Source organism: Neomonachus schauinslandi, chromosome 3 (assembly GCF_002201575.2).
Source record: "Neomonachus schauinslandi chromosome 3, ASM220157v2, whole genome shotgun sequence".
NCBI classification, from domain to species: Eukaryota; Metazoa; Chordata; class Mammalia; order Carnivora; family Phocidae; genus Neomonachus; species Neomonachus schauinslandi.
In genome coordinates, this window is record NC_058405.1 from 71,631,577 (window position 1) to 71,652,058 (window position 20,482).

General features: G+C 45.6%; 1 protein-coding gene across 1 annotated transcript in view; it reads left to right on the plus strand.

The window, feature by feature from the left end:
* The window catches only part of SLC7A1 (solute carrier family 7 member 1), a 48,773-nt gene that overhangs the window by 13,918 nt on the left and 14,373 nt on the right, over positions 1-20,482 (plus strand). Inside the window, exons 2-5 of the mRNA XM_021678265.1 lie at positions 1,355-1,738; positions 4,947-5,105; positions 7,117-7,291; positions 20,137-20,258. Coding sequence (XP_021533940.1) covers positions 1,369-1,738; positions 4,947-5,105; positions 7,117-7,291; positions 20,137-20,258 — 826 coding nt within the window. The 5' untranslated portion in view covers positions 1,355-1,368. The remainder of the gene's footprint in view (positions 1-1,354; positions 1,739-4,946; positions 5,106-7,116; positions 7,292-20,136; positions 20,259-20,482) is intronic.

The following is a 20,482-nucleotide window of genomic DNA, read 5'->3' on the forward strand; positions in this document are numbered from 1 at the left end:
GTTACCGCTAATGACCTGGTCCCCATACGACTAATGCCCATACTTTATTTAGATTTCCATGGTTTTCCTCGGGGTCCTTTTTCTGTTCCAGGATCCCATCCAGGATCGCACATGACATTCAGTTATCATGTCTCCTCAGGCTCCTCTTGCTTGTGACAGTTTCTTGGACTTTCCTTGTTCCTGAGGTCCTGACATCTTGAGGAGCACTGGTCAGGTGTTTTGTAGAATATTCCCTATCTGCAATTTGTCTGATATTTTTCTCATGATTAGATGGGGGTTATGGGTTTGGGGAGGAAGATCACAGAGGTCAGGTGCCCTTCTTGTCACATCCCATAATCAAATGTTTGTCATTGTGGATCGTGGCCCCTGGTCAAGGTAGTGTTGGTTAGGTGCTGCACTCTTTTCTGCCCTTTCCACACAGGCCTCTGTGGAAGGAAGTCATGTGGGCAGGCTACTTACAGCTGGGGAGCTCTGTTCCACGTCTTTGAGTATGGGCGCTGGCATCCTGGCCCCCTCGGGATGAGCTGCCCAGGCAGGATTGGCCTGTGTATTGGCGGACAGTGAATGGAATGCTGGCCTGGGGTGCGGTCCGTGGTGTGCACTCATCCTGGGGCCTGCGCTCGGCTTGCTCCGGGTGACGCGGGTTGGCTGACTGAAGCTGTTGGTGAACAGGAGCCCTCTTGTGATTCGTGCTCAGAAGTGGATCCTCTAGCGCATTACGCTAACATTTTAGTCCAGAAGAAAAGGGCTTCCTGGAGTAGTAACAGTTACCAAAAACCCTGACTTATAATAATTCAGTATTTTTTCTGCTCTGGACCTAACTCTGTGTTAACGTAAAAGTGGAAGCCACTTGGTTCTTGCCCTCAGGGGGATCCCAGAAAGGTCTAAAAAAGCATTGCCATTGCTATTCAAGGCCTCTGGGTTTTAATAATTAAAATATGGTTGGGTTTGCCTTCCATAACATTATACTTGGAATAACATCTTGTTTTTTTCTGGGATTGCATGATTATCATGGGCAAGAACAATGTCATTAATTTGTATTTCTCATACCGTGTAATTTCTGCCCATAGGAGGCTCTCCCTTAAGAGCTGCAATAAATGTGGAAGCTCAGAGACCTCAAAGTCAGGGCCACTGGGGGTATTGGCCTCCCGGGCAGTTCTGTCTATGCTGGTTAGGCCTGAGATGGGTGGAAGTCATAGGCAGATGTTCTGACAACCAGTTGTGGAATTCTGAGATTTAAACTATTTTAGCCGTCAATGACAGTAAAGGACATGGTGGCTGTCTGTGTTGTGATAAGAGGGGGTTAATGGGATGAAAGGCAATAATAAACACTTTCGTTCTTTTTCTCTAGCAGAGTTGAACAGCACAATGGGGTGCAAAGTTCTGCTCAACATCGGGCATCAGATGCTGCGGAGGAAGGTCGTGGACTGCAGCCGGGAGGAGAGCCGGCTGTCTCGCTGCTTGAACACTTTCGACCTGGTGGCACTGGGGGTGGGCAGCACGCTGGGTGCTGGCGTGTATGTCCTGGCTGGAGCTGTGGCCCGTGAGGACGCGGGCCCCGCCATTGTCATCTCCTTCCTGATCGCAGCGCTGGCCTCTGTGCTGGCCGGCCTCTGCTACGGCGAGTTTGGCGCTCGGGTCCCCAAGACGGGCTCAGCCTACCTCTACAGCTACGTCACGGTCGGGGAGCTCTGGGCCTTCATCACTGGTTGGAACTTAATCCTCTCCTACATCATTGGTATGTCCCAGGAGGCCTGGAGCCTGCCCCCTTCCCCCTCTGCTCTTCTCACCTCCAAGCCGCAGGCCACGCTCTCCTTTGCTCCCCGAGTGGACTGAGTCTAGCTCCTCCCTAAGATTGGCCTCCTCCCTTGACTATGGTACACGTTCCCTTTCCCTTATTAGGAAAGGCAGGGGCTGCCTCGGGGGTATTACTGCTCCTTCTGGTCTGTGCCCCTGTTTTGAATGATAGGTGCAGTGGACTGTTAGTGGGGATGAGCCAGGCCAACAAGGAGGTCAGTCCTGTGAACATAAGAGACGTAGATTCAGTGGGATGTTCTTACTACTTAAAAGGAGTGTAGTCCCTTTCAGTATTTTTGATTACTGATTACTAGAATAAACATAGCACTTATACAGAAGAATTTGGGAAATATAGAAAAGTGCAATGCAGAAAGTAGACATTGCCCAATCTGACAATCCAGAGAAATTGTTATTCATTCATTCATTCTTTCAACAGATATTTATGGAGCCCCTCCTCTGTGCCAGACATTATGCTAGGTAGTAGGAACACGATGGGAGAAGAAGACAATCTCTGTTCATAAGAGTTTAGGGTTCTAACTATTGTTAATATTTTTGTCAACTTAAATGTATATTTTTTGTCCAGTATGTCTCTTTATTTATAAAACAATATATAGTAAACATTTTTCATGGTATTAATGGTTTTTCCATAGTAATATTCTAAATGATTGCATATATTATATAGTTTTATATACGTAGCATACTTTTTTGGTTGTTCTTGTGGGGTATTTAGATTGTTTCCAGTTGTGTTATTATTGTTATAAACAGTTTAATGTCATTTAATGTCTTTGGGCATAGCCATGATTTTTTTTCTTTAAAATAATCTAAGAAGCAGAATGTGTAGTCAGTGGGCTTGCGTATTTTTTTTTTTAAAGATTTCATTTATTTATTTGAGAGAGAGAATGAGAGAGAGCACATGAGAGGGGGGAGGGTCAGAGGGAGAAGCAGACTCCCCGCCGAGCAGGGAGCCCGATGCGGGACTCGATCCTGGGACTCCAGGATCATGACCTGAGCCGAAGGCAGTCGCTTAACCAACTGAGCCACCCAGGCGCCCAGGGCTTGCGTATTTTTAAGGTCCATGTTGCCTGTGATCCTCCAGATGGCTACGGGCCCCCTTTCTCACATACTTGCTGACCCTGGGCACCGGCATTAAAAACAAACAACCAACAAACAAGAACACTCAAAATATAAAGTCTTCTTAGTTTGGTAGTTGAGAAGGTATTGTTTCTTTGATGTTATTTGTATTTTGGTTACAACCGAGGTTGAACACATCAACTTAAAAGAGACAAACACCTGAATATAAAATAACCAAAGGATATGAATGGCCAATTCCTACAAGTAGAAATGTAAATAGCCACTAAACATTCCATTTATATTTCAGCAAGCTTTTTGTAATATTTTCAAAACACAGTAAGATGTGGTAAGCGGGTCGCAGTGTGCTCCTGTGTACCCCATACTGAGAATGACATAGGGGACTGTGTGCAGCCCGCTGGGACGCAGGCCCCCAGGGCCGTGGGTGCACCTGCTGCTGCTTGCCCAGGCCAGCTGGCGGAGGGCTGCCGCCAAGCTCTCTGAGCAGCACCTTCCCTTTCTTTCCCGGAGCCCATGGTACCTAATGACTGCCAGCATAGCTTATGCTTCTAAGTTCGAAAATAAAATTCATAATAATGTTTTTTTTTTCTTTTCAGTACAACACTAAAACTTATAACCACAAATGCTCATGTAAGCTCAAGTCTCTGAGTGGGAATGTAGCTGTTGTACATGGGCTGTTATGTTCCCAGAGGATCTGCCTGGGCATAAAACAAAACCTGAGCAGGAGTCGCCCTCTGCTTCCAGACCAACAAATGAAAGCTTCTTTGCCAGAATGCTGTTTGCTTGTGTGACTGACTCGTGCATGTGTTACTGTGGGGGATTCTCAGCCTTAGATTTTGGGGAAGGGCAGTTTTTCTCAGCAAACATGAGTTTTGTTAAAGCTAGGTTTCAAAGACGAGGAGTGAGGGAGGCCAGGAAGGAAGGCCAGGCACCCCCACTCACCCTCATGGTGGGCTTCAGAGCCTGATCAGAAGTGAGCCGGCCTCTGTCGGGGAGGGGAGGAGGCCATTTTCCTCCCCTGGACTGTGGCCTTGATGGACAGAATTCATAATAGCCTGGATGCTGAGGATGAAGAAACATGGTTAAATTTTTGAGTTGTTGGACAAATACTTGGTATGAGACCCACTAGCAATATTGAATCTCTGTAGTTCCTCTGGGCAGATTGTGTGGATGACTCAGACCACAGTCACCAGCAAGGCCCCCTTTGAAAGTAAAGGAAAATGCTATATGTGAATATTGGAATTTTAGTAACATTTCCTTGAAAAGCAGTGACTTTATTCAGGTTAAAAGAGAGAGCATGCAGTCAACAGTTGTTGGCATTTGGGGTGCTGTGTCTGTGATCCTCATGGCGGGGGGTGTGGTACGGAGAGGAGAAGAGCTGGGCTGTCTGTGGTCAGGCACTTGGGGACCTGGTGTGAGCCCAGGTTTGGGCACAGAAGAGCAGAGCTGGCTGGCGCTGGCTCTGGGGTGACCACGTGACTGTTGCTGACGGGGGGGTCAGCACGTGTGGATGTCCTTGGTCCCCTCTTGCTGGGAGAACAGCATTCCCTGGTGGGTGGGGACCCTCAGCTTTGCTGTCAGGAGGGTCTTGGAAGAGAAGCTTCCTGAGCCAGACGTCTCAAGCTGCCCACCACAACCCATGAGTGGATCATGAAATCAACTTCATGGTTTGCCACCAGTATTTCTTTAATAATGAAATAAAATAGGTAGAGTTGAATAAATATCACCAGCGTGCTTCTCAGGTGGAAAGGTTAATAGCACTAGTTTGTGAACTGTTTATTATTCAGTTGTATATTTGGAACATGGTACCCACGCCCATATTGGGTTGTGATGGAAAGTGTTTCTCTCCGGGCCCGTGAAGGGTCCCCAGCCTTGTCACTTCACTGCAGGCACTAATTGAGCCTCACTTCTGAGCTAGCACAGACTGGGGTCCGGCTGCCACCACTGAGTCCCAGCGCGTCATCCATGACCCCCGCACGGAGGCTGCAGAGTTGAGCCCGATGACAAATACTGTTCATTGTTTTCCTTCAATTTCCTCTGGTGCGTCTGTTTCATGGCAGGTACTTCAAGTGTAGCGAGAGCCTGGAGCGCAACGTTTGACGAGCTGATTGGCAAACCCATCGGGGAGTTCTCACGGACGCACATGGCTCTGAAAGCCCCCGGAGTGCTGGCCGAAAACCCAGACATATTTGCTGTGATCATCATTCTCATCTTAACAGGTAAAGCCACACAGTGGGACATGTCCGGTTGGAGTGAGGGGCCTGAGGTGCCGGGCAGGTTCCCATGGGGCCTGTTTCTAACTTTCCTCATTCTCCTTTCCCCTCCTTTTGTTTCTTTCTGTAACGAATGCAGACATCTCATTGGTCTTAACGGCTTCTTGTACACACAGGGTGGGCCCGTTGAATAGCTATCAAAGCTGCGTGTCATTTAATTTAAAAAGAGTCTCAGGTGTTTGTGCAGCTGTTTGTAGAGTGGGGTTTTGTTAGTACGGCAGGCTTTTTGTACAAGTGACCCAGGAATACAAATTCCCTTGACTCAGTGGAGGACCATTTGGAAAGGAAAATGGCATTCTTCAGCGGGGAACATAGAGGGGAAGAGGTCGATCTGGCGCACCAGTGTGTGTGCCTGGGTGCTGGAAAAGTCTTGGATGGTTTTGCACCTAACAGCCATCAGAGTGCCCATTAAAAATGTTTCACAGGGCGCCTGGGTGGCTCAGTCGGTTGAGTGTCTGCCTTCGGCTCAGATCATGATCCCAGGGTCCTGGGATTGAGTCCTGCGTTAGGCTCCCTGCTCACTGGGGAGCCTGCTTCTCCCTCTCCTACTCCCCCTACTTGTGCTCTCTCTCTCTCTGGCAAATAAATGAATAAAATCTTAAAAAAAAATGTTTCATGACAGAGTCATGGGTACAGAATTTTAAAATTCCAGGTAGTTTTTGAGCACGGCTGAGGGCAGCTGCTTCTTAGTGACGTTTATCTGTGTCCTGGCCTCTAGGATGGGAGTTTTGTTCCATGTGACACTTAACTGTATAAGCATTAAGCTGAATGCAGATAAATTCCCCTTTGAGATTAGAAGATCTGGATGGGTTTTTAAAACACCATGCCTTATTTTACCACCATGTAATTGAAATCATCTTGCACAGGCCAGTCTCAGCAGTATTTCTGGTCCAGCTGGCTGGAACATGTATCAGAAATTAAGTTTGCACTGGGGAGATTTTCATAAACATGAGAGGGAGGGACGCCAGAGAGAAACAGAGCACATAGCACGAGGAGGTGTTCCCTGCGATTAATTGCTCACTTCCCTTCTAGCACCTTCATTTCAGAATTGAATCTATTGTGAAATGCATTTTTTATTTTAAGTGTGTAAAATGTGCACCTGGCAGGGCAGCAGTCTCAGATCATAAGTGGTGGTCACCTGTTACCTGGACACCTTTCCATGTCTCTTTTCTTCCCCAGCCGGGAGTTTAGCCACAGAAGTCCCCAAATGGCACGTTTACCCCCGGGTGATCGTGTGGCCTAAGCCTCAGAGACAGTGTTGTCATGTGGTTTCTGTGTGTTTTCATCACTTGGGTCTTTTTAATTTTTTTATGTGAGTTTATGATCTATAACTTGTCTAGCTTAGACATTGTTTTACGTGCACTGAGTCCGATGACGAACCTCATGGTTCGTGGTTCCATAATCACAGAAAGTTGTCATTGCTCATACCGCTAACGTTGCATGGTGAATCTGAATAATTTTCTCATCTGAAAAACCCTCATTCTACCAACAAACTGAGCCAAATGTCTCCTCCTCGGAGAAAAAAAAAATCCCACTGCCCCCTCAGGGGAGTCCCAGGAAAGTATGTTAGTGAGGGGAGAGGGTGCCGAGAGAGGCCTTCTCTTCATCCCTGGGAGGGGCTTGCATTCCAGGGTGGTGGGCTGTGCTGTTCCCCATCGCTGCAGTCCTTTGGTGCCCCCTGGCTGGCATCCTCAACTCCAGAGGGGGCCTGCAGGGCCAACTTTGATAGCTTTGTGAACCACTCCGTGGACTTTGGTTATTTTGATCCCTGCCTCTAGAAAGATGATTAATTCAGCCCCATTCCCAGAGGCTCACAGAAATCTTAGGAGGTTTGGTGCCGCTTAGATTCTTCTTAAGTCACCTTCTCGTCCCATCCCTGTCCGTGTCCCAGGAAGGAGTCACCTGGCACAGAGTTCACACCATCAGGCAAAATTTTCTTGCTTGTGCACTTTTTCAGGACTTTTAACCCTCGGTGTGAAAGAGTCGGCCATGGTCAACAAAATATTCACTTGTGTCAACGTTCTGGTCTTGGGCTTCATAATGGTGTCAGGATTTGTGAAAGGATCGATTAAAAACTGGCAGCTCACAGAGGAGGATTTCCAGAACACATCCAGTCATCGCTGCTTGAACAAGTGAGTTGTTTCTTCTTTCTCTCGGCATGTGACAGTTGATTCGTATTTGGTACTTAACAACATACGCATATATTAGGGATATGTAATTGGCTAGAACACTACCTGCCTTTTTAAAAAATGTAATTTGAATTTGAATTAATTTTTTTGTGCTGTAAAATAGCTGAGGGTGTTTTTTTTGGTTTGAAATTTGTGTCAAGTTTCATTTCCCTGAACTCGACAGTGTATTGTCTGATAAAGGAAGGTATTCAGGAAAACATTCTAATTCTAAATCTTCATTCTAATTCTAAAACTGTATGTAGTTGAAGATCGTTGTCAGACTCACTAAGTAATCTATTTTCCTCATATTCTATTTCATGACCAACCTCTGAATTTTGTATTCAGAAAAGATTTTCTCTGCAAAATCATGGTGCTATCACTTGATTATGACATGCCTTCCTATTAATAACATAGATGGAAGAAGAAATACGTGGGACTTTTATCACAGGCTTTTATCAAAGGTTTTCAGAATTACTAAAGTATCAAAATGTGATTATATTAGTCTTTCTCCCACCCTCGATTTGGGGTGCATCAGCCCTGCAAACCAGTGGCGCCATCTCCCTTATAGTCTCTGACTCAAGACATCCAGGATTGGAGGCAGGTGACAGGCCAGCTCTTGGACCTGTGCTTTTTTAGGACCCTCAGTGATGCCTCATCAACAAGCTCCGATTATCCAGAAATCAAAAGCCAAGCAATTAGAATGTATCTTTTGGATCTCTTTTGGTCAGATTTTTCAGGTGAATCTTAAGGTCCTAGGATGGAGAACGGGGGGTGAGATTTTGTCTGTGATTCTGTTGTATTTACGACCAAAGATTACACAGCTCTGATAAGGAGACCCTCCTAAAATGCAGTGGCTTTAAAATGACGTCTCAGGTCCTGATGTGAGTGGACCAGGTTGACTGGCCAGCGTGGCTGCACGCAGGCTTTTGGGGATCCACCAGGTTGTTCCGTCCTACCCTAGGATGTGGTCCTCCTCTGCATGGTCAGAGCTGGGCTCTCCCAGAGGGAAAAAGGGGTATGGAGGAGAGTGTGCCCAGTGCTTTCAAGGGCAGATCCGGAAGACATGTGTCCCTTCTGCCAACATCCCACTGGTGAGAATCCAGTAGGTTGCCACATCTAGCTGCAAGGGAGACTGAGAAACGAGGTCGTCCCACGCTGGGGATCCGAGTGGTCACACGTGAACTTGGTCTCTGGTTAAGGCCCAGCCATATCTTACAGTGGTCTGGTCACTGGACAGGCATCAGTGTGTGACTAGTTCACTGCTACAACACAAGCAGGAAACCGTTGAATGCATGAAATATTATGTGGTTAACAGTTCAAATAAAAAGAGCCTTCCTTTTGGAGACTAAACTATTACAGAGAAATGAGAATTTTTTTATTTTCTTTTTTTAAGTAAGTTCTATGTCCAAGTGGGGTTTGAACTCACGACCCCAAGATCAAGAGTCGCATGTTCTACTGACTGAGCCAGCCAGGCGCCCCTGAGAAATGAGGATTTTTTTTTTAATTTTTTTATTGTTATGTTAATCCCATACATTACATCATTAGTTTTAGATGTAGTGTTCCATGATTCATTGTTTGTGCATAACACCCAGTGCTCCATGCCGAACGTGCCCTCCTCAATACCCATCACCAGGCTAACCCATCCTCCCACCCCCCTCCCCTCTAGAACCCTCAGTTTGTTTTTTAGAGTCCATCCTCTCTCATGGTTCCTCTATCCCTCCGATTTCCCCCCCTTCATTCTTCCTCTCCTGCTATCTTCTTCTTTTTTTTTTTTCCTTAACATATATTGCATTATTTGTTTCAGAGGTACAGATCTGAGATTCAACAGTCTTGCACAATTCACAGCGCTTACCAGAGCACATACCCTCCCCAGTGTCTATCACCCAGCCACCCCATCCCTCCCACCCCACCCCTCACTCCAGTAACCCTCAGTTTGTTTCCTGCGATTAAGAATTCCTCATATCAGTGAGGTCATATATGTCTTTCTCTGTTTGACTTATTTCGCTCAGCATAACACCCTCCAGTTCCATCCATGTTGTTGCAAATGGCAAGATCTCATTCCTTTTGATGGCTGCATAATATTCCATTGTATATATATACCACTTCTTCTTTATCCATTCATCTGTCAGTGGACATCTTGGCTCTTTCCATAGTTTGGCTATTGTGGACATTGCTGCTATAAACATTGGGGTGCACGTACCCTTTCGGATCCCTACTTTTGTATCTTTGGGGTAAATACCCAGTAGTGCAATTGCTGGATCATATGGTAGCTTTATTTTCAACTTTTTGAGGAACCTCCATACTGTTTTCCAGAGTGGCTGCACCAGCTTGCATTCCCACCAACAGTGTAGAAGGGTTCCCCTTTCTCCGCATCCCCGCCAACATCTGTCATTTCCTGACTTGTTAATTTTAGCCATTCTGACTGGTGTGAGGTGGTATCTCATTGAGGTTTTGATTTGGATTTCCCTGATGCCGAGCGATATGGAGCACTTTTTCATGTGTCTGTTGGCCATTTGGATGTCTTCTTTGGAAAAATGTCTTTTCATGTCTTCTGCCCATTTCTTGATTGGATTCTTTGTTCTTTGGGTCTTGAGTTTATAAGTTCTTTATAGATTTTGGATACTAGCCCTTTATCTGCTATGTCATTTGCAAATATCTTCTCCCATTCTGTCGGTTGTCTTTTGGTTTTGTTGACGGTTTCCTTTGCTTTGCAAAAGCTTTTTATCTTGATGAAGTCCCAATAGTTCATTTTTGCCCTTGCTTCCCTTGCCTTTCGCAATGTTTCTAGGAAGAAGTTGCTGTGGCTGAGGTCGAAGAGGTTGCTGCCTGTGTTCTCCTTTAGGATTTTGATGGACTCCTGTTTCACACTGAGGTCTTTCAACCATTTGGAGTCTATTTTTGTGTGTGGTGTAAGGAAATGGTCCAGTTTCATTCTTCTGCATGTGCCTATCCAATTTTCCCAACACCATTTGTTGAAGAGACTGTCTTTTTTCCATTGGACATTCTTTCCTGCTTTTTCAAAGATTAGTTGAGGGTCCATTTCTGGGCTCTCTATTCTGTTCCATTGATCTATGTGCCTGTTTTTATGCCAGTACCATACTGTCGTGATGATGACAGCTTTGTAATAGAGCTGGAAGTCCGGAATTGTGATGCCGCCAGCTTTGTTTTTCTTTTTCAACATTCCTCTGGCTATTCGGGGTCTTTTCTGGTTCCATACAAATTTTACGATTATTTGTTCCATTTCTTTGAAAAAAGTGGATGGTATTTTGATGGGGATTGCATTGAATGTGTAGATTGCTCTAGGTAGCATTGACATCTTCACAATATTTGTTCTTCCAATCCATGAGCATGGAACGTTTTTCCATTTCTTTGTGTCTTCCTCAGTTTCTTTCATGAGTATTTTATAGTTTTCTGAGTACAGATCCTTTGTCTCTTTGGTTAGATTTATTCCTAGGTATCTTATGGTTTTGGGTGCAATTGTAAATGGGATCGACTCCTTAATTTCTCTTTCTTCTGTCTTGTTGTTGGTGTATAGGAATGCCACTGACTTCTGTGCATTGATTTTATATCCTGCCACTTTACTGAATTCCTGTATGAGTTCTAGCAGTTTTGGGGTGGAGTCTTTGGGGTTTTCCACATGAAGTATCATATCATCTACAAAGAGTGAGAGTTTGACTTCTTCTTTGCCGATTTGGATGCCTTTTACTTCTTTTTGTTGTCTGATTGCTGTGGCTAGGACTTGTAATACTATGTTGAATAGCAGTGGTGATAGTGGACATCCCTGCCGCATTCCTGACCTTAGGGGGAAAGCTCTCAGTTTTTCCCCATTGAGAATGATATTTGCTGTAGGTTTTTCATAGATGGCTTTTATGATATTGAGGTATGTGCCCTCTATGCCTATACTCTGAAGAGTTTTGATCAAGAAAGGGTGCTGTACTTTGTCAAATGCTTTTTCTGCATCTTTTGAGAGGATCATATGGTTCTTGTTCTTTCTTTTGTTAATGTATTGTATCATGTTGATGGATTTGCGGATGTTGAACCAACCTTGCAGCCCAGGGATAAATCCCACTTGGTCGTGGTGAATAATCCTTTTAATGTACTGTTGGATCCTATTGGCTAGTATTTTGGTGAGAATTTTTTCATCCATGTTCATCAGGGATATTGGTCTGTAGTTCTCCTTTTTGACGGGGTCTTTGTCTGGTTTTGGGATCAAGGTAATGGTGGCCTCATAAAACGAGTTGGGAAGTTTTCCTTCCATTTCTATTTTTTGGAACAGTTTCAGAAGAATAGGTATTAATTCTTCTTGAAATGTTTGGTAGAATTCCCCTGGGAAGCCATCTGGCCCTGGGCTTTTGTGTTTTGGGAGATTTTTGATGACTGCTTCAATTTCCTTAGTGGTTATAGGTCTGTTCAGGTTTTCTATTTCTTCCTGGTTCAGTTTTGATAGTTGATACATCTCTAGGAATGCATCCATTTCTTCCAGGTTATTTGCTGGCATAGAGTTGCTCATAATATGTTCTTATAATTGTTTGTATTTCTTTGGTGTTGGTTGTGATCTCTCCTCTTTCATTCATGATTTTGTTGATTTGGGTCATTTTTCTTTTTGATAAGTCTGGCCAGGGGTTTATCAATCTTGTTAATTCTTTCAAAGAACCAGCTCCTAGTTTCGTTGATGTGTTCTTTTGGTTGCTATTTCATTGATTTCTGCTCTGATCTTTATGATTTCTCTTCTCCTGCTGGGTTTAGGCTTTATTTGCTGTTCTTTCTCCAGCTCCTTTAGGTGTAGGGTTAGGTTGTGTACTTGAGACCTTTCCTGTTTCTTGAGAAAGGCTTGTATTTCTATATACTTTCCTCTTAGGACTGCCTTTGCTGCATCCCAAAGATTTTGAATAGTTGTGTTTTCATTATCATTGGTTTCCATGAATTTTTTTAATTCTTCTTTAATTTCCTGGTTGACCCATTCATTCTTTAGTGGGATGCTCTTTAGCCTCCATGTACTTGAGTTCTTTCGGACTTTCCTCTTGTGATTGAGTTCTAGTTTCAAAGCATTGTGGTCTGAAAATAGGCAGGGAATGATCCCAATCTTTTGGTACCGGTTGAGACCTGATTTATGACCTAGGATGTGATCTATTCTGGAGAATGTTCCATGGGCACTAGAGAAGAATGTGTATTCCGTTGCTTTGGGGTGGAATGTTCTGAATATGTCTGTGAAGTCCATTTGGTCCAGTGTGTCATTTAAGGTCTTTATTTCCTTGTTGATCTTTTGCTTAGACGATCTGTCCATTTCAGCGAGGGGGGTGGTAAAGTCCCCCACTATTATTGTATTGTTGTCGATGTGTTTCTTTGTTTTTGTTATTAATTGCCTTATATAATTGGCTGCTCCCATGTTAGGGGCATAGCTATTTACAATTGTTAGATCTTCTTGTTGGATAGACCCTTTAAGTAGGATATAGTGTCCTTCCTCATCTCTTATTACAGTCTTTGGTTTAAAATCTAATTTGTCTGATAGAAGGATTGCCACCCCAGCTTTCTTTTGGTGTCCATTAGCATGGTAAATGGTTTTCCACCCCGCCCACTTTCAATCTGGGGGTGTCTTTGGGTCTAAAATGAGTCTCTTGCAGACAGCATATTGATGGGTCTTGTTTTTTCATCCAATCTGATAGCCTGTGTCTTTTGATTGGGGCATTTAGCCCATTTACATTCAGGGTAACTATTGAAAGATATGAATTTAGTGCCATTGTATTGCCTGTAAGGTGACTGTTACCGTATATTGTCTGTGTTCCTTTCTGGTCTATGTTGCTTTTAGGCTCTCTCTTTGCTTAGAGGATCCCTTTCAAGATTTCTTGTAGGGCTGGTTTCGTGTTTGCAAATTCCCTTACTTTTGTTTGTCCTGGAAGCTTTTCATCCCTCCTTCTATTTTCAATGACAGCCTAGCTGGATATAGTATTCTTGGCTGCATATTTTTCTCATTTAGTGCTCTGAATATATCCTGCCAGTCCTTTCTGGCCTGCCAGGTCTCTGTGAATAGGTCTGTTGCTAATCTAATGTTTCTACCATAGTAGGTTACATATCTCTTCTCCCGAGCTGCTTTCAGGATTTTCTCTTTGTCTCTGAGACTCGTAAGTTTTACTATTAGATGTCGGGGTGTTGACCTATTTTTCTTGATTTTGAGAGGGGTTCTCTGTGCCTCCTGGATTTTGATGCCTGTTTCCTTCCCCAAATTAGGGAAGTTCTCTGCTATAATTTGCTCCATTATACCTTCTGCCCCTCTTCTCTTTCTTCTTCTTCTGGGATCCCAATTATTCTAATATTGTTTCGTCTTATGGTATCGCTTATCTCTCGAATTCTGCCCTCGTGATCCAGTAGTTTATCTCTCTTTTTCTCAGCTTCTTTATTTTCCATCATTTGGTCTTCTGTATCACTGATTCTCTCTTCTGCCTCATTTTTCCTAGCAGTTAGCGCCCCCATATTTGATTTCACCTCATTAATAGCCTTTTTGATTTCGACTTGGTTAGATTTTAGTTCTTTTACTTCTCCAGAAAGGGTTTCTCAATAACTTCCATGCTTTTTTCAAGCCCAGCTAGTATGTTTAAAGTGATGATTCTGAACTCTAGATCCGACATCGTACTAATGTCCGTATTGAGTAGGTCCCTGGCAGTCGGTACTACCTCTTGTTCTTTTTGTTGAGGTGATTTTTTCTGTCTTGTCATTTTGTCCAGAGGAGAATAGATGAATGAGAGAACAAAATGCTAACAGGGTAACAACGTTCCCAGAAAATATACTCTAAACAAATCAGAAAAGATCTGAAGCAGTGGGAAAAGAAAGGGAAAGAGAGATAAAAGAAAAAGAAAAAAAAAAAAAGAAAGAAAAAGATAAAGATAAAAACAAACAAAAACAGAACAAAACAAAAAAAACCCAGAATGTGATCAAATATGATCAGGCTGGTATATAGATCAGTGCCACACGCTAGATTTTGGGTCTATTTTGGTCTGTTAGAAGAAAGTGCCTCCCAAAATTTTAAAGAAAGAAAAACTTATATATATACAAAAATAAGGGTTGATATGATGAGGGATGAAGGGAAAGCATAAAAAATTTTGTAAAAGGAATTGATAAGAAGTTTGAAAAAAGAAAGAGGAGGATTTAAGAAAAAAAAAAAAGGGAGAGAATGTGATCAGGCAGGGGAGTAGAATAAAACCATACACTAGAGATTTAGGGTATATTTTGATCTGTTAGAAGAAACTATCTCAAAATTTTAAAGAGAGAATAACTTATATATATATATGCCAAAAATACGGGTAACTACTATGAAGGGATAGAATATGACTCTAAAAATGAAAAATAAAAATGAAAAATAATTTTTTTTTAAAAAGGATTGATAAGATGTTGGTTGAAAAAGGGAAAAAGAAAAATTCAAATAAAAAAACAGTTAAAAAAAATTAACTTTGAAAGACTAAAGAATCATGGTAAAAAAGCCATGAATTCTATGTGCATTATTCCCCTAGCGCTGGAGTTCTGCCATTCTCATTGATGGGTAAACTTGGTCTTGGCTGGCTGTTCTCGCTGATCTTCTGGGGAGGGGCCTGTTGCCGTGGTTTCCAAATGTCTTTGCTGGAGGCGGAATTGCCCCGCCCTTGCCCCGTCCGGACTAAGTGATCTGCTTGGGTTTGCTCTCCAGAGCTTTTGTTCCCTGCAAGCTTTCCGTACAGCTTTAGAGTCCGAGAGTGAAAATGGCAGCCTCCCAATCTCCGCCCCGAAGGAGCTGAGAACTCGGGGCCCCGCTCCTCAGTGAGCCCCCAGAGAAAAGCCGTCAGTCACTCCCGTCTCCCCGGTCTCCGGCCGCACTCCGTGCTCACCCGGCCTGTGACCGATCATTTCTATCTCTGGCACCCGACCCCATGTGGAGTCTCCAAACCCAGCAGATCCCTGCGGTGCACTCCCACGCCGCTCCTCCCGGGGGAGGAAGGTGAGTCTCCCCGGATCTGCCGCTTGTTGGGTCTCTGCTGGAGGAGCAGGGGCCCAACTGTGCCGAGGATCACGGTTTATGGCAACCCCGAGCTGAGAGCCCGCGCCTGGGCACCGTCTCTGCAGCCAGCTTCCCCACTCTGATACCTGGGAGCTCTGCTGCACTCAGGCACCCCCAGTCTTCCTGTGACCCCGAGGGTCCTGAGACCACACTGTCCTGCGAGGGTTCCAGCCCCTGCTTAGCCACTGGAGCGATGTCCCTCAGCGGAGCCGACTTCTAAAAGTTCCGATTTTGTGCTCCGCGGCTCTATCACTTGCCAGAAGCGGCCGACGGAGGCCCCTCCCCCGCCGTCTATCCTCCCGAATATCGCCTCGGATTCACTTCTCCGCACGTCCTCTACCTTCCAGAAAGTGGTCGCTTTTCTGTTCAGAGAGTTGCTACTCTTCTTTTCTTCGATCTCCTGTTGAGTTAGTAGGTGTTCAGAATGGTTTGATCCCTATCCAGCTGAATTCCTGAGAGGAGACGAAATCCAGGTCTCCTACTCCTCCGCCATCTTGCTCCGCCTCGAGAAATGAGGATTTTTAATGTAATGTTCCTAAGCTTTCCTGAGTCATATTTATGCCAGACTCATTGGTGCTCATTATCTCAGGGTAGAGTAAAACCAGTTAAAACTAAGCTTGGGAGTAACAGTAGATTTTGAAAACTTGGGGCGACTCTCTTGCTGGTGGCTATTTACAGGTCAGGAATTAAATCTAGATGGTATGTCTTGTTTCCTGGTGGTCAGTGGAGATTGAATTTTATTGTTTTTATGAAGAGTGCCAGCCGATGGTCTTTACTGTCTTGGGTTGTCCTCCCACTTTGGGTCCTGGTTATATATAAGGACTGTGCTGTCCCCAGCCCCTGGAGCACTGCCTCTGAGGTAGAGGGCTGCAGGTCTGGGGCATGGCTTACTCTTTCATTTTATGAAAACCTAAAAACAGCTTTCTTCCCTTTTTTTCCAGCTGTAGATTTGTATTTTCGACCATGGCCATGTAGTCTTGAATGAAATTGCTTGTCTCTCTGAAATAATAGAGCATTTCCCAACCAAACCATGCAGCATGGAGAGCTTCAGCCTGCAGTTGATGGCAGTTCTCACCACACTGGGTTGTGATTTTATGATCCGGTCTCCGTGACCGGCTGTAAATGCACCCCTGACCCTGGAGTCTGTCTGTGTCTTGGTCTGGAAAAGCGATGTTATCCAGCAGTCTGGCTGGTTCCCTGCGGTCTTTGTCTCTTGCTACCTCTGGCTTTCTTACCCAGAGTCCCATGGACAGGGAACACGTGTAGTAAGTGTAAAGCTACGTCACAACATGGAAACCTGCCGGGAAGGTTTTGTTGCATGGTTTCTCGCCAGGTAGGATGGAAACCCAAAAATAGCATTGACTTCCACAGGATAAACGTTTAGTTCTCTTATGTCAACATCTGCAGGTGGTCGGTCTGATGCATTGCTTTGGTGGGCCAGGAATCTAGTTCTTCCATCTGATGGCTTTGTCCATGACCCACATTCCCAACATCACTCCAGGGTCCAGGATGGCTCCCAGCAGCAGAAAGGAAATGAGAAAAGGAGAAGAGCAGCCTCCCTCTCCACTTCATTCCCCTGATGTTTCTCAGGAGATGTATGCACTGTGTCTGCTTAAATCAAGGGACTACACCTTGTAGCCGGAGAGTCTGAGAAACATGCCGTCTTTATTCTTAGCGTTCCTACGTCTGGCTAAAATAACTAAGTTTTATTACCGTGTGGAGGAGGGAATATGGCTTTTGGGGACAACTGGCAGTGTATGTCAGGGTGGCAGAGGGAAGTTACAAGAGCAGAGTCTTGGTGCTGGATGCTTTCCACTGATGCAGTGGGAAAAGACCATGCAGGGGAGAGGACACCCCCCTCACCACCGTGGATGCTCCCTATCAAGTCCTCACCCCGGGCTCGGGGAGGTGTGACCACAAGACAGCTTTTCCTTCCTTCTTCCCTCTGCCAGTTACCCTCTTTATTAACTCCTGGGTAACCGGCTGAGTGGCATGCAGAAGAGTCGGTCAGCCTGGCTGCAGGGGAAGGGGCACCGAGCTAAGGTCTGGCTTCAGGCTGCTCTGTCACCATGTGATGTTCGCCAGGTGGGGGCCGCGGCAGCCCCTGAGAGCCTGCCTCCCCATTTCTTGGTGTGTCAGTGGCTAGATGCCAACTGGGCACAATCACCACGTCCAGGTAACGGGCCAGTGACTGATTTACGTAGAGAGCCTTTACAAAACATTTCTAAATGTTTTGGTTTGAGGCCATATAGAATAGGTTCTATGACTGTTTCATAGTGAGGCGCTGCCCGTGAGAGCAGAATACCCAAGTTAAACGTCAAATTTAATTTTTTGAGTAGATAATGTTTTCTCACGGTTCATTTATCATGATGTTATAAAAAGGTTTACGCTGAGAATTTCTGTTTCCATTTCATTCTCCCACCGCCCCCCATGGGTAATCATTTTTATTATTTCTGTGTGTGTAAGCCTCCAGCTTTTATTTGTATAAACACAAGCAATTACAAGTATATATATTTATTTTGTATATTATGTATATAACTTATGTACATAATTTGTGTATAGTCTGTCTCTTCTTCCATAAAAAGTAACATTCTCTCTCCACTCTTCTGCACCTCGCATGTTTCCCTTACTAGCATATTCCACAGGGCTTTTCCTACCGGTATCTTGTCCTTTGTTGCAATACGGGGGTCCCGGCACCCATGGAGCGATGGCGACCCAGCTGGAGGAGCACCCACAGTTGGTTATCACAGTCGGTGGCTCTGGGAGTTTACGCAGGGACAGCCCTTTCCATGTGGCTCCCCTTCCATCTGATTCCTTCCCCCATTACAGTCGTGAGGAGCAGGGGAGGATGCCCTTGTTTTGTTCTAGCTCTCCATAGTTCCGTGCTTTTATTGTTATTCCTGCTTCACCTGGCTGTGCGGCGGAGGCGTGCTCCAGCCCTAGTCCTCTCCTGCAAGACCCGCCTCTTTCTGCGGTTTAATGTACATAACGTCAGTCCTGACACTCATTTATTCTTTGCGGCTCTTCCATAGCCCTTGTTGCTGGAGGGCTTGCGGAGGCAGGTAGGCACCTGGAGGCCTTCCACACCTGTCTGTCTGTCCTGGCAGGGTCAGGGGAGCTGGGCCCAACTCAGGGTCTTGGCAAAGACCTTCCCATGTTCCAGTTGTGGTCAGAAGTTGAAAGGATCTGCTGGGAGCCCCTCTGAAGGCATCTTGATTACGAGTCCCTGTCTCCCTCTCTTAAGCTATTTGACTGTCAACTGTTTTGTTGTAGACTTTGGCCTAAAACTTTTTATAATAAGAGTCAGTTCACCAGGGCATCTGTGTTCTTTGTGATTTATGGATGCAGTGGGCGCATCCTGTGCCTTGCTGACTGACTTGTCCTGGGCCGCCATTTTTGTACTTGGATTGTGGGTAACTTGCCTTTGAGTATGGCAACAACTTTTCCAAGCCTCTCACTTGTGTGTTTCTTGGGGTTTTCCTCACATTGCTACTTACTGAACTGCAATGAATCCCAGATTAAGGACCTCCTTCATGCTCTGACTTCCAGATTCCGAAACCAAGGATCCTCTAGAAATCAGTACAAGGCTTAGCCCTCATTAAGAAATAATTGGGACCAAAGTGGCTCTCTGTTTTATTAGTCAGTTGATAAATCCCTCTGAAAGCAAATTGGGCCAATGAGTTGCTAACCCAATTAACATCTGTTTATAGGACTAGAATATTCTATGTGGCTCTTCCTAGGAAGTCAAGTGGTCTGGGGCAGGTTGCCCTGCAGAGCTGGGCAATTGTCAGCCTGTTGAGTTAGGAGGGGCAATGGAGAGGTGGTGACCATCCTCTGGAAACTTGTGACAGAAAGCCTGGCAGCCAGCAAAAGGAATGGCTGGTGAGGGAGGAGCCAAGCTGTCCTTCTGGACCTGGAGTTCAGCTGTTTTTCAGGTGGTGGCAGAGGACCAGGGTGTATGCAGCTTAGAATCACTTCATGATGGGCAGGGCCTGGAGTGGCCATCCAGAATGCAAGTGGCAGCTGGCCGCAGGCTCTGTGTGGCTGTTCTAGGCCTGGACACGCTGTTTAGAGTCACAGGTTCCACTTTGTTGGAACTATTTTCTGAACCTTAAAGGATTTCTGGAGTTGACAACATGTGTTCGGCTGCGTATTCATTACTTCGGCAAATATGTACTGAGCCCCACCCATGTGCCCGAGCCATGCTGGGCACTGGTCCCCACCCATATAGGCATCCCTGTTTACCATGTGCATGTGAGTGCTAAGGACATGCTTTTGTTCACTAGAACCATTCACTTTCCTTAACCTCAGTATCTCTGAAAATGCTTATTTTGAGACTTGAGTTACCGGTAAATATGGGAGACTTTTTGCATTGTGCCCCTGGGGTGGGGGCCATGCACCCATTTGGCAGCTCTGTGTCCTAAAGTATATGTTCTTTGTTTGACAGTCCTGGGGGAGAGGCCTCTCTTGTTGGCTTCGTCCCTCTTTCCTCTGGGACACCCTGTCTCATAGTCCCTCCCCTCTCCCCAAAGCCAGTATTCAGGGGTGCTTCTGGAAAGGGCTCGGTGAGTCCCCCTTGCGGCTCTGGGCCATGCAGAGCAGGGAGGCCTGTGGCCTACGGGGTCTGGTGACAGCTCCCTTGGGGATCATTTACTAGGCCTCTGGAGCGCCCCAGGCCAGCAGTGGCCAGGGGCCTGGGGGTGGGGGGCCACACACAACTGTTTGAAGCAGCTTCCTCTTCAGGACTGTGAAGTGGGTGTTATGCTCTTTGGCTCTTTTTTTCTAGTGACACAAAACAAGGGACACTTGGTGCTGGTGGATTCATGCCCTTTGGATTCTCCGGTGTCCTGTCGGGGGCAGCGACCTGCTTCTATGCCTTCGTGGGCTTTGACTGCATCGCCACCACAGGTATGGCGCCCGCCGGCCGAGTGGGGCCGGGGCTGCGGGGCCTCCTCTCCCGCCAGGCAGGCTGGCCTAACTTTACCCACAGGTTGCTCTTTTCCTTCCTGTGGGCCTGTGCTGGCTGCCGCTCCTTCACACATGGGTGACGTGTCGATCTGTAGCTTCCTGCTAATCTTTTCCCCCTTTATCACTTCCCCAAGTGGCCGTGCCTGACAGGAAAGTCTGCATCA